Below are 13,914 nucleotides of genomic sequence, written 5' to 3' on the forward strand. Positions count from 1 at the left end.
TTGTAAATAAAAATTAAATGTCTCATTCACAGGTCATAGGAGGATCTGTTTTTGACCAAAATGGGATGTTGGGATATAGTGAGTTCCTTGACATTGGAGAAAGGTAGAACTGAGAGTTGGTTGAGGGCTATGCAGTATATATTTTTTGATTTTGTAGGAGTTTGACTAGAGTTTCCCAGCCCAAATTTAACTGAAAACTATGTAATTTAAGAATAATAAGACACAAGAGGGGCTAAATGTGAGCTAAAACTGTCATCTCTGAACAAAGTGAAAGGGAGTAAACCTGTAAAAATCACAGTAAAAATTTGTTTGCTGATAGAAAAAATTTGATTATTAATAACCTGTCAGGCCTTTCTATTTCCTAATTTTCTAGAACTTAATTCCAAACATTCAGGTCAAGTCACTGGCACTTGGATCCCACTAGAAAGTTGTAAACTGAATTCTGGGACCTCCCTACCCCCATTTCTGGCTTGTTAAAAATCTTTAAGAAAGCAGGCAAAGAAGTTGACTTCTTTCCCAGATCACAGGCTTTTGATTAGGTGGTGTTGATGCTAGGCAAATCCTAGATCTGTATGGACTGCTGAAATAATTGATAACTAGCATCGTTTAGGACACAGGTTAAGTGAGGGTTGATGTCAAGGACCCAGGGTTAAGGCAGTGAATCTAATGGAACTTCAGGCAGGGAAGGCCAGCACCATGGACAGCTCCCCCAAACCAGGCTGGGGATGCAAAGGAGTCTACGGTTTAGCTTGGAAAAAATGCATTCAGGTCCTTGTTCCACTTCTTCCTAGCTAACAATCTGTACCATGGATAGGAAATTTAACTTATGCAACCCTCAGTTTTCTCATCTGTGACATGGGAATAATATGTGATCTACATAGTTCTTGTGATGCACGTATTAGATGACAAATTGCAAGTGAAAGTAGGTGTCAGCTATACAAATGAAAGATATTAATATTGTTTTTATTAACCTTACACTTTTAATAATCGACCTTTATTTACCTACGGTTGTATTATGTTAATGAAAATTGCTGGATTCTTCTCAAGATTTCACACTACAGTTAAAAAAAAAAAACAACAACTGGGGAAACCAGGATACTATAAGCAGGTATATACTTCATTGGTGAGAGAAGGGAACTAGAATTTACCATCTGTCTTGTAGGTTCAGACATAGGTTCTTATACTTGATACACTATTTAATTTTCATAACAACTCTTTCATAACAAAAGAGTAGAGGAGTCTGTCCATGCCATGGCCATTCATCACAACACATTCCTTCTGTTACTTATGCTGGGGTGAAATGGGTGGCATCTGGTATGCAGGTCCTGAGTGGTGATAGAATTCGTACTTTCAGTTTCTCCAATAGTAGTCTCTTCTAGAGGTTTTCCTGATAGCAGAAAGCAGGAGTGAAGGAAAGAGAGAGAGACAGAGAGAGAGAGAGAGAGAGAGAGAGAGAGAAAGAAAGAAAGAAAGGAATACACTAAAGCCCCCAGCAAGGGGATATCGGGGCTTCCATTGCCAGGAGACAGAGCTATATATCCAAGGACTCCTTTAGAAGGAGATAAACCAAACTTACAAGATGACCCAGGTTGTCCTGAGATTGTTGTAGGTCTGGCCTTGGTGGTGGCCTTCTCTGCAGAGACCTTCAATCCAGCGGTTATTAAAGAAAATAAAAATTCATACTTCAGTATCTGTGTGTGATAACTTTAATACAGTGACATCTTTGTAAAAAGCATCTAACTACCTTTATAATTAGAATATGTTAAGAGCAACAGAAGTCTCGAGTCATTAGCATTTAATATTCCTGCCTTTGATGAAACTAAGGTATTTTTCTTGTGATCCATTCATAAATTTTTATTAGATTTAATTTAAATCTTTATTTCAGAACAAAATAGGATATTTAACTTTTTAATAAACATGAATTCTACATATGGAAAATGCCCATTTGAATGCATAAATTAATGAATATAAAATGTATAATAATGGGAATTGATTGGGTAGCAAAGAAATACCCTTAACTTCTTTCTATAAGGTTTATCTCATGTTTATAAGGATATAGACAGCTACAGGAAGCTTTATAAGATTAGTATTCAAGCCCTTTCATCTGAAGATCAGCTGGGCTGATTTTTTTTTCTTACCAGTTTGATAGATGCTTGTGATTATCTGTTCAATAACCCATGGAGAAATAGATGGAAGAAGTAGCAATTTTCTACCTAGGTAGCATTTTAGATCCATTATCAGAGGGAAATGATGATTGTATGATGCTGTTGTCCCTCAGAACTTTCAAAAGGCAAATGTTAGTGATTAGGTAGTTATATAATGATGTATATAATAAAGAACACTGGAGTTGAAAGCAGAAGAAATAAGTTCAAATTCTTGTTTCAATACCTACTGGGTGCCTGGTCTTTGGCAAATTGTTTAAACCTTCTGAGCCACAGTTTCCTCCTATGAAAATAGGACTGTCCCCCATGTCAGAGAATGGCTGTAGGAAAAATAATATTAGATGATGTTTGTGGAAGTGCTTGAAACTGTTAACACACATTTTGAAAAGAAACTTTATTTATAATAATTCTCCTTTTTGCTTGTTTTCTTTAGAAAGTGAGTGAGAAGGTTGGAGGAGCTGAAGGAACCAAGCTGGACGATGACTTCAAAGAGATGGAGCGGGTAAGTCTTGACCCTTAGAGCTCCCTTTAACATAAAATTGTCTAGCATACTGAGAGGGGAAGGGCTCTCCTCTGGTACCTGAAAATGCATCTTGTTATTGTAAAATATACTCTCCTTTTAGTGTATATTTTAAAACAGAAGACACAAAGTATCCTCTCTTCCCTTTGTACTGAGAACAAAGCTTCAGCAAAGGTGAAATGTCAAAATGTACTTTCCTGGTGGATTTTATCATTAATTTTCCAAATAGGACAACATGAAGTTGTGCTTGAATGGGGGGTGGGGTGTGAAGAAAATAGGGGAAGGTGGAAAATGGTGTCCTGAGTGTTGGGGAGAGTTTGAGTCACTGCCTGGCCTTGGTGGACCTCTGGGCAGGGCCATGTGGTGGCAGCAGGTGTGGTGGACAGTACGCATGAAGGGACCTGTGGGCTTGGCCATGGTGCCCTTGAACTGCTTGACCCACAAGTCAGTTTATTGCTCTGAGTCTCTTATTTTTGTGTAAATGTAAAATGAGAATACTAATCCCTAGTTGGGGGACTTGTGTTAAGGATGAAAAATAAAGTAAATCATTTAGTGTTCTGCCTAAAAGCTGATTCTCATCAGGTGAGGGTGGAAGTGGCAAACAGAATAGCCCATTTCGTTTCTCTTGTAACATCGCTGTATTTTCTCTTTGAGACGGTTCATAGCAAGTGATAATCTAGGCTTATGGTGAAGAGTGTGTGTTGCGTGTTGCAAAGAATTGTTTCTGGTGTTCAACTGATGGGTAAAGGATCTGGCAATACAAACCCTGTACTTGAACAGAGAGGATGTCAAAAGCCTATAGTACCTGGAAAACTGCATTTTTACTTAGGTCACATCAGTTCCAGTAGGCTGCCTCAGTTTTGCCATTTGTGGTCTTTGTGTGAAGAGCCAAACGAAGAAAGTTGCTTAGGTGCTTTGTACTTTGTCTTTTTCAGTTCTTTCTTTTGAGTTCATTGATGAATTCAGCAAATTCTTATTTTGTGCTTCTATCAGGCAAGCATGTAGGATACAGCAGTGAACAGAATGAGCACGAATTATTAGAAATTAATGTTTCTATAAAAGAAACAGCAAGTAAGAGAGAACAGGACCCATTTGAGTTTCTGGAAAAAAAAAATGAGTTGCCAAGGGAGAGGGGTCTTATGAGATGAGATTGTGTAGTGTTAATGTAACTGATCATTCTGGCCGAGTTCTTGAGACAGATCTCACTGATAGCACAGGTACCCACTAGAGAGGAGATTTAATACAAGAGTCGTGAGGCCCAACCAGAAGTCTGGGAGTCCAGCCTCTTACACCTAATACCTGATAGCTATTTGCCCCCACTGGGGCAATTAAAATCTGCATTGATCCTTATTTCTCATCTCTGGACAGTTCTCAGTACTGCCCGATGAACCAAAGCTAATACTCTCTGGTGTTCATAGTTCTAGAAATGGTATTCTACCCCTTTGTTTTCTACAGCATCTGAGAACAGATACTGATACATTTACCTAGAATGACTGGATTCCTCTATTCCCTGTAATATTGGGGTTCCTCACACCTCATAAGAAGCTGCCCTGTGGGTCTGTTAATTTGCACCAGCTTCTGTCTCCAGCCATTATTTCTTAATCCCCCCCTTCCTTATCCTTTGATTCGTCCCTCTCCCCTCAGGAGAGAATTTATAACATCCTCCCTGGTGCCATGTTGTTAATGACAGATTAGTCAGGCATTGAGGAATTCAGAACCAAGGAGTCAGAATTTGAGTTGAGCTTTCAGCGTCTGCCAGGACTAAAGATAATAAGTTAGGTAGCTCATTGACTAAGCTAAGACAAACTTTCCATTTTTTAAATGGAACTAAAAAGAACAGGAAATTTAGAGAATAGAGTAGAATTTATCACTGAGCAACTAATTAAGCCTTTGAATCCATGCCCATCTTGCAAACTAATTGAAATGAAAGAAGATCTTGTAAGTATTTTCCTTCAGGCAAAGACTCAAAGGCATCTCTGGGCTCAAAGGTAAGGTTTATTTCTCCTATTTCCTAGAAAATAATTAGTTTCTGAAGCTTTTGTCTCAAAAAAGATATTCCTGGTGGGGGGGAAAAACTTTTGCTGATTATTTGAGGAACACACCTTTGGTTTTATATTTGGGTTTATCTCTAAGTAAATTGAGAGATTTACATTTCAGAGCAGTGTGGAAGTTAGTTTATTTCATTTTACCACACATATTTGTTTGTCTTACCTATGGCACTGTGCACATTTTACACTCTACCTATGCTCAATTTGCATTAAAGGTAAAGATTTCTGTGATAACTGGAAAGCACATGCCTTGGATTTGGAATCTCAAATCTTTTCTCTCCTGTTAATTTATTAATGACTCACAAAAATATTTTAGCTCGGCATTCCCAAGCCTACAGAAGAATCACCTGTCCACAGTCAGTTTTCTGATCATCAGGCATTTTGGGTAAAGAGACCTTTGTTCAGATGCATTCTCAGAGATGCAATTAGGCAACAAAATGAAATAAATTAGAGGTTTGCATCAAGCAGCACTAGTTGGAAAGAGAAGTGGGTATTCCTAGATGTTGTTTCTCTAATCAGCCACCCCAGCCACTCTCCTGCCAAGATGCAATAAAATCACACTTGGGTCTCTTAGCACTCACGGCTCCCAGAGCTGATTGGGTGGAACCCTGCAACTCTGTTATCTCTGCAGGACCCCTGCCTATAGCCACTTCTTTCCTCCCCTTAAATACCTTGCCTAGAATTGTTTATGTTTTAGTTTTAAATGGTATCTGTTGCTTACAAGATATGTTAAATACAGACTAAAGTTCTTACTGTGGTATAGGCATCTTGTAGATATGTTTATTGAGAAGCTGCAGATTTTTTGTCAAGAGGAAGTTCTAGAATTTGAGGATCTGTAATTCCTTCTTAAATCTCCTCTGTTGCTGCAGTGATACTGTGGTTTCGTAGGTGTGTGTGCGTGTGTGTGGTTATATTCATTAATTCATATGGTATATCCGTAAATGCGTCTTCCTTGTACAAAGTGTTGTGCTGGGCATCAGGAATACAAAGATGATTAAGGCACAGTTCTTGCCATCAAGGGACTTCCAGTTTTGATGGAAGAAATGTGGCTTACAGGACATGGTGCTTGGCACCCTGTGGAGATTCCCATGGAAGACCTAGCTCAGGTTGGTTAGATTGGTGGAAGCTTCCTAGAGCAGAGGGTGCCTGAGCTAAATGCTACAATTTTCTCTTGCCCTGCATATAGGAGGAGTGTAGTGTCCCTTTTCGCAGCATGAAAAGTATCTTGGGAAATCTCTTTTCTTGAAACCAGAAGAGGTCATATGGTTGGAAATGTGGTTGTATACCACTTCAGTGAGAATGGAACTCTTAAGGGCTGCCTCCAATTTTAAGACAAGCAGGAGGTTGGAGAAGAATGGGAAGAAAGCCGTTCCATGTGAAAGTGTGAAAGAGTGGGTTGTTGGCAGAGTGGGATGTGGGGAAAAGTCAGAAATGAATGTCCATGGTCATCATCTTCATACACTTAATTAGTCATTGGGTGGAGGGGGGTTGTTACAGCTTTCTATCCAACTCCAAGTGGTAGAAATAGAATTAATGAGTAGGAACTGTGAAGAGATAGAGTCAGGCTCAATGTATGAAAGAACTTCTGGTTCTCAGAGCTGCTTAAAAAAAGGAAGCCATGGCTATAACTGAATTCCCCATCCTTGTCCATGTTTAAGCAGAGGCTAAAATCACCTTGTGAAGTGGTGTGAAGCACACTAGTCATCATCTCTTGAGTATTGTGGCAAGTAATTTGGAACTAATAACGGCACATTTAAATAATACCACTGGATTGAACTCTGGCGATTTATCTCAAATGAAGAAGGAAGGAGTAGAGTCTGGGCCAGCACACTCAGAGTAAAACATATGTGAGCACACCCTTTGGAGTCTGTCATGACTGTGAATGTATTTTTCATGGACGTGGTGGTAAAACAGAAGGTGTGGATGACTGTACTAAGACCCTCACTCACTGGTATACTTGTAAGATGGGTAAGAGCCCCAGACAAGATGAGGTCTAAAAACAGCTTTCTGGTGATCCTGAAATTCAGGGAAGTCAAGGTTCTTCTCAGCTGTGTGTTTACAATATACTTCCATGCTGATACTCATTAAAGGTAATGCCTGTGAAGATTAGCAAAAAAATACGTTGGGGAAATCTCAGCCTAATGCCTTGTTTATTTTTGTTTTTCAACACACTATTAATCAGGCTTTCCAAATACCAGATAACTGCTAGAAAGCAGAGCAATTTGGGAACAGGTACATTAATTCTTCTGAGCCAGTAGGGAACTATTAAAACATCCTTATTGGGCCAGCCTGTATCTTACTGCCAGACAAACTTTCCCAGGGTACTGATTCCATTATGTCTCTGTGACTTGCTTAATTAGGTGTCTCATTCAGGGTTCTCATTAAGTGGGTACGTGTGCATTCTTAAAAGGTTCATTTTCTTAACTTCAGTGATAGAAAAATTAAGATTTTCAAAAGCTTTAGTGTTCATATGGCATGTAACTGTGAGTTACGCCATGTCCGAGTGGATGCTTAATTCATCTGTTTATTATTGATCACCAAACCTACACACTGTCCTGCTCCGTTTTAAGATCTTTTAATTTTTTTTCTTAAACTCTGCTCCTGCCTCCCTGTGACAGCATCTGGGATGATGGAGTATCTGACAGTATAAAGTCATATCATTAATTCTTTTTTTGCCCCACAAAGAATGCTGTATAGTCCGTGTGTGTTGCCAGCTAAGTTCAGGATGCAATGTCTACTTTTTCTCTAGTGGAAAAGGTAATATTCAGATGCCTCAGAACAAAATCATATTCTAGTCAATGTGGTACCTTTTGATTCTGTTGTGTCTTATCTGTAGAGGCTGGGGAAGCTGATGAAATGTTCAGCATCCATAGATTCACTGTGGCACACATTGGTGAAAATAGAACCTTAGCAAGGGATTGGCAGACTTCTTCTGTAAGCATATTAGGCTTTGTGGGTCAGAGAGCTTCTGTAGCCTCTGTTGAAACTTCTCATCTCCACTATTGAAGAGCAAAAGCATTATTGATGGTGCCTAAAAGGAATGAGCATAGCTGTGTTCCAATCAAATTTATTTAAAGACACTGAAATTTGAATTTCATGTCATTATTATGTGCAATGAAATAGTAGTCTCCTTTTGAATTTTCCCAATCATTTAAAAATATAAAAACAGCTAGTGACCCAGATTTGGCCCACTGGCCATAGTTTGCCAACTCTTGCTTTTCTTGATGAAGAAAAATGTTACAGTGAGTACAGCAGGTTAAGAGAGCTATTTTTCTCGCTACCCAAAGTTGTAAATCACAAGACTAGATCGTGGAGGGAGAACCTTCTGATTCTAAAGTATGAGCATTGCTAAAATCCTGGTATTGAGAAAATTGAGGAAAAATGACCAGAAGAATATATCTCTATGCTTTTACCTTCAGAAAAAAAACTTACATTGAGTTTTTATGTCCTGAAAACATGCCTATTTTTATACATATTTAGTTTCACCTCTAAACAGCCTTCCCTAATGACTCCCTACCACCATCCAGACAAAGTTAGTTAAAGAAATGCTCAGGAGCTCACAGGAATGGAAGTTGTAATTTAGGATGCATCAAAACTTTTTTTCAGGTAATTGAAAAATTTGGGGGTTGAGGAAATCTTTAACTGTATAAGTTCAGAGCTAAACTGTTGTCCTCAAATGAGAATGAGCCCTTGAAAGGTATGATAAATTACTTAAGTGGAAGTCTTAGTACATATTAATTATATCGGGCCTATTAATAAGAGAATATGTGCTTGGACAAATCCAGTTTAAGTATACATATAGCTTCCTAGCAAGTACCTAATAAGTCATACTCAAGGTTCTCACAGAGTACTGACCCCTCAGCCTTTCTATGACCACCAAAACACAGCATAGTTTATCAGAAAGACTCTGAGACATTCTTAGCAATGACACAAATGGAAAGAAGCTAGAATTTGGTCAGCCTCCTACCTGCAGATGGCCATTAGTCTGTTTAGTTCCTCCGTCAGTCTTTCTTAGAAAATCTCTGATCCATGACCTTTGAACTACTTTTCTTCCCGTCATAGCTATAATGGGTCTGTGACCTCAGATAGTTTATTTCCGTTCTCCGAGTTCAGACTTGCACATTTAAAACATCAAGGCTTTGGATTAGATGCTCTTGTAGTCTCTTGTTCTTTATCAAGTGACATCTGTCAGAGTAAAATCAAGAGCAAGAGCTAGTGAATGAATTTGCTGATAAGCTGTTCTCTGTTTGAGGTATTTCTTGTGAACGCTGTATATAAGTAAATATATTGGATGAAGTTGTTTTCAGAAGTGGATTTCAAGTGAATTTTGTTTTATGATCTGATCAAATGGGTTTGGCTAGAGCTTGTTTTATGGTGATATATAGCTTAGGTAACTAAAAGTGTTGAAGGAATCTGCCTTATGGGGCAGAAAAAGTCTATAACGATCTCAGGGTGGCATGGACTCCTTCGTGGAAGTTCCCTGTCAAACCACAGGGAACACTGGATAGTTTTTATTCCTACTTCCCTTTGAAGATTGATTTCCACACTGGGAACCAAACTTAATACTCGAATATTGGCATCGCTGTTCTGTGTCTCCCCTGAGACCACTGGCATTTGCCAAGCTAGTGGCTCTATTAATAGAGCCTGAGTAGTTGAGCAGTGTATTTAAAGAGCCCAGAAGGGAAAGGGGGTTCCATACCCCAAATCAGAACCATTTTTCACACCTTCCTTGCTGACCACTCTGTGGACCACTCCAAATATGCACTTCTGGTATCCAGCCTCTGTAGAGAAGCCTGTGTAACTCAGGGCTTGTAGCCAAACAGCTCAGTTTTGGAGAGCCTCCCTTTTGCAGATGCCCAGGGTAGAATAGTTCTTGTGAATGAAGTTTCCACAGACTTTGACGACTTAAAAAAAACACCACCACCAAAAAACCCCCCAGAAGACGGGATGGCAGGTGTTTCCCTCCTGCTCCTGTGTTGTTGGCCACTACTAGATCCCCAGCCCCATCTGCGGGATGTTATAAAGAGGCTTGCAGCTCTGACTTGTGCTCTTCCTTCATTTGGGAGATGTTTCTGTTCCTTGTCCTTCTATGGGGAGCTTATTCTTGCAAAAAGTTACAGTGTGGTACTTAAGAACACTATCTCTAGAGCCATAGTTGGGTAAATTTGTTAACCTCTCTGTATCTATTTCACAGGGTTTCTTAGAATTAAATTGTAAAGGTATTTAAAATTCTTAGAATGATTTCTGACAAGTAGAAAATGCTTTATGATGATGCTGGGCATAATTATGATTGAGGGCAGATATGGGGGAAAGTTAGAGGTGGTTAGCATCCTAGTAGCAGATGACTTCAGAATATCAAATGGTCAGTTCCTCTGGTTCACTCTCTTAGACACCTTGAACTTTAGAATTGTTTCCTCCCATCATAGCCACATAGGATCTTTGGATACACGTTTGACATCCAATTCCCTTATCCCTATCATGTAGTCTTTAGGAGATCTGCGTTTTCCTCCTGTCATGAATGTAACCTGGACTTTTAGCATGTTTGTTGTGCACACAACCCTTAATTCACTTCCATGACATTGAGTACACAGTGGTTGATTGGTATTCTGCTAATACTGCCAGTACTTCCACATATGGCCATGCAAATCCTGTACTGCACAACTCCAGGGAACCCCTGCCCGCTGTAGTACTAAACACTACTTGGTACATGGTCACACTTAAGGCATATTCCTAACTCAAGTCAACTGGAAGGACATGGTACATGTCCTATGAGACAGGCATCTCTGAAATAGGAGTGCTTCTTGAGGTAATTTTATCCCATGATAACCCCACAAGAAAAGTGTTCTCCTCTGTTAATTACAATAATAGGAAACTCCTTACACACACAACAATATGACTGCCATAGAATAGGAAATTATTAAGTATTGAAAAACCAAACTGAAAGATAAAATCTTCTGATGGTTTATGGTTTGGTTTCTGATTATGAAAGATACTTAACCCATCCATAAAAGGCTGATTTTATATGTAGGTGTATAGTATGTTACTCAAAAATTTCTTGGAATTGAGAGAGGAGCTCTTGAACTCCAGTTAAAACATAACAGTAAAATCCCCGTGGGCTTAATTGATATCTGCAATTCTACCATCAAAAATTTCTTTCACGCCTATCTATATCATTTATCCCACACACGTACCTTGAATAGGAGGATGCATTTGTTTTTGTCAGTAATGTACCCTGTAGAGTGAGTGAGTAGACCACCCATGTTGATAAGGAAAGCATTTTATGGGGAAATGTGGAGTGGATCCACACAGACTCTTCATGTAGGGAGGAGGGCCCAACAGAGGACATGCTGACCTGCTGAATGCAAATGCTGACCATTCAAAATTTTGCAGATACAGACTGTAGGATTGGGATTTTTATTTGGAATGAACCAAAAATTCAAGGATTGATTAGAAGTGTTTGCTCAAAAGTTTTATATACTTAGGATATCCTCAGAAGTTAAATAAAAATGTTCTATCTCGTACTTGAATAAACAGAGTTGATACTGCATTTTTCTTTCTTTCAGCCCCCAAACCTGTCACCATGCCTGGCCTACTGTAGACATCCCATAAATGCCTCTGGAACAAAATATGATTCATGATCTCCACCTTTTCTTTTTCTTTCTTTCTTTCTTTTTTTTTTTTTTTTTTTACCTTTTTAACTTTTATTTACATTTATTTTATACTGAATTGATTATTGGGCCATATGTGTTTGTTTCTTTAGTTTTTTTCCCTGAGGGGTGTGTGTGTGTGTGTGTGTGTGTGTGTGTGTGTGTACACACACCTGTGCGCATGCAACGTCCTTTCTGGTTTAGGAATAGTTTGCTCTTTTTAGTAAGAATTATCTCACTGCAGCAGAGTGAGCTCATGTAGGGGTTAATCTGACTATGAGCTCTATAAAGTGAATATAAAGATTTGATTTGCATGATTTTTGGGGGGTTTCTGGGTCAAGTTAAGAGTAGACCATTTCCAGAGATGACCTCAGGCCACTTAGGGGAAGAGGAAGCCATCTCCACCTTATTTTGCCAGAAGATAGTGAAGTATATTTTGAAACAAATTTTAGGAAATTCCAGATTCCTCTTTGAATAAACAGGGTTTCCACATCTTGATGGAGCTGAGCTGAATGCAAAGCCATTCTTCCTACTGGAGCATCTCCAGCCCCTCACTGTCCACTGCAGGACTGGTTCTGTTGCTGCACCAGTGGTTGTAGATCTACTCAAGCAAGAGCTAAGGTGCTAAAGTGAATAATTCTTGTGACTTAGAATATTTATTTTCTTATTTCAGAAAGTGGATGTCACCAGCAGGGCTGTGATGGAAATAATGACTAAAACAATTGAATACCTTCAACCCAATCCAGGTAAGGTACCACTTTATATATTCAGGGTATCCCTCCAGGTAACTTGTAGTTTCTCTTTAATAGACATTTAAGTTTGGTGTGCTTCTACTTTCTCAGCCCACCTTTCTGGAGGGCTTGGTATATGGCACTTTGAGGAGGGAGGACTTTTTTTTTTTTTTTTTTTTTTAATTTTTTTTTTAACATTTATTTATTTTTGAGACAGAGAGAGACAGAGCATGAACGGGGGAGGGTCAGAGAGAGGGAGACACAGAATCTGAAACAGGCTCCAGGCTTTGAGCTGTCAGCACAAAGCCTGACGCGGGGCTTGAACTCACGGACCGCGAGATCATGACCCGAGCCGAAGTCGGCCACTTAACCGACTGAGCCACCCAGGCGCCCCGAGGGAGGACTTTTTAAGGCTCACACTGAGGTAACTGAAGGAGTCTGTCATATTTTATCTGACTCTAGGATATTTAGCAGATGGTATAGCATGGACAGCTTGGAAGCCACATCATGTCAGGGTAGCCACAAGCTGTTAGTAACCAGACTTTAATTTGCAAGGGATGGTAAGAAAAAAACGGGATAATTTTAAGATATGATACAGCTATTCCTATAAGGTGTGAAAGAGTAAAAATTTTTTGTGAAATACAGAGGGTTTCTTTCATACAGCATCACTAAAGTTTTTGGAGGGTTGTTCCTAATTCCAGTTCTTCTCCCAGTACATTGCAGGTCAGCATTTGTTTCTGCTAACTTGTTACACTCTCAGAGAAGGAAGTTTTAATAGAGATAATGGATCGACCCCTTGAAAAGAGAACCAGGCAGAACAGGGCAGTGTCTATAGGCACAAGGTATAACAAAGCAAAACAGCCACTGTCATCGACCTCCTCACTACTCTTCCTGACATCAGTTCCTAACTTAGAACTGATAGAAGCTTGAAGCAAGGCTGAGTGTATTTATGTGAAAAGTATGAATATTTAGAAAACTGCTGCTTTCTTTTGGGACTAGTTTCTTTGGGAGCTTCAGGCTGGGAGGCTGGTGTATTTGGTGGTCCTAGGGAAGATGGTCTAGATACTGTGTCAGCCCTAGTGTGTTTGGATACAGAGCATTGGTGGGCAAGAGATGAAAAAAGGAGGTGTGGGGTAAGAGTGGGCAAGTGCAATAGTAAGTGCTGACCATCTCTACTGCCTCCTGAGCTCTCATTCAACCTTTATTTACCTGTGACAGCACAGCTGCTGTTTCAAAAGATGAACACATTCTTGATTTTTTTTTTTCTTCTTAAAATACATCAGAGATGGGAATATACACGGAAGGGAAATACAGAAGGAAATACAGTATCCTGTAGGGTGAAGGAATTTAACTGATTGCGAACCAAATGGTTAGCAAATAAGGCAAAGAATAGCAAAAAATGAAGTTTCTAAGTTTTACCAGAGCCTTCTTTATGACCATTATATTCTGCAGAGATGCAAGGATCTCTCAGATGTTCATTTATGCCATACTATTCCTATCACAACCGTGACAGGTCAGGATCTGAAGAGAGCTGGCTGCTCCACCTGCCTCACCATAAGGGATCAGTGCATAAGGGCAAGAAGTTTGTGTCTTCATCTTGGCACAGAACTTTTGAAGTACTCTCTGATCTCCTGGGATTTACACATGACTTGTGCTGGTAACTCAGTGTGGGGCTAAGATAATGATAGGGTAAGGGAGGGAGAATATACTGTTTATTGCGCATTAATGCATTTGTAAGACAGTGCTAATAATTTACACTGTCAACTCTACAAGTGACCATTTTTTTCTGATTGTAAAAATAAAGCA

General features: G+C 39.4%; 1 protein-coding gene across 1 annotated transcript in view; it reads left to right on the forward strand.

Moving 5' to 3' along the window:
• The window catches only part of SH3GL2 (SH3 domain containing GRB2 like 2, endophilin A1), a 212,152-nt gene that overhangs the window by 154,457 nt on the left and 43,781 nt on the right, over window positions 1-13,914 (forward strand). The window contains exons 2-3 of the mRNA XM_060609695.3: window positions 2,596-2,664; window positions 12,051-12,123. Of these exons, the coding sequence (XP_060465678.3) occupies window positions 2,596-2,664; window positions 12,051-12,123 (142 nt within the window). The remainder of the gene's footprint in view (window positions 1-2,595; window positions 2,665-12,050; window positions 12,124-13,914) is intronic.

The sequence above is a fragment of the Panthera onca genome, chromosome D4 (assembly GCF_046562875.1).
Source record: "Panthera onca isolate mPanOnc1 chromosome D4, mPanOnc1 haplotype 2, whole genome shotgun sequence".
NCBI lineage: Eukaryota > Metazoa > Chordata > Mammalia > Carnivora > Felidae > Panthera > Panthera onca.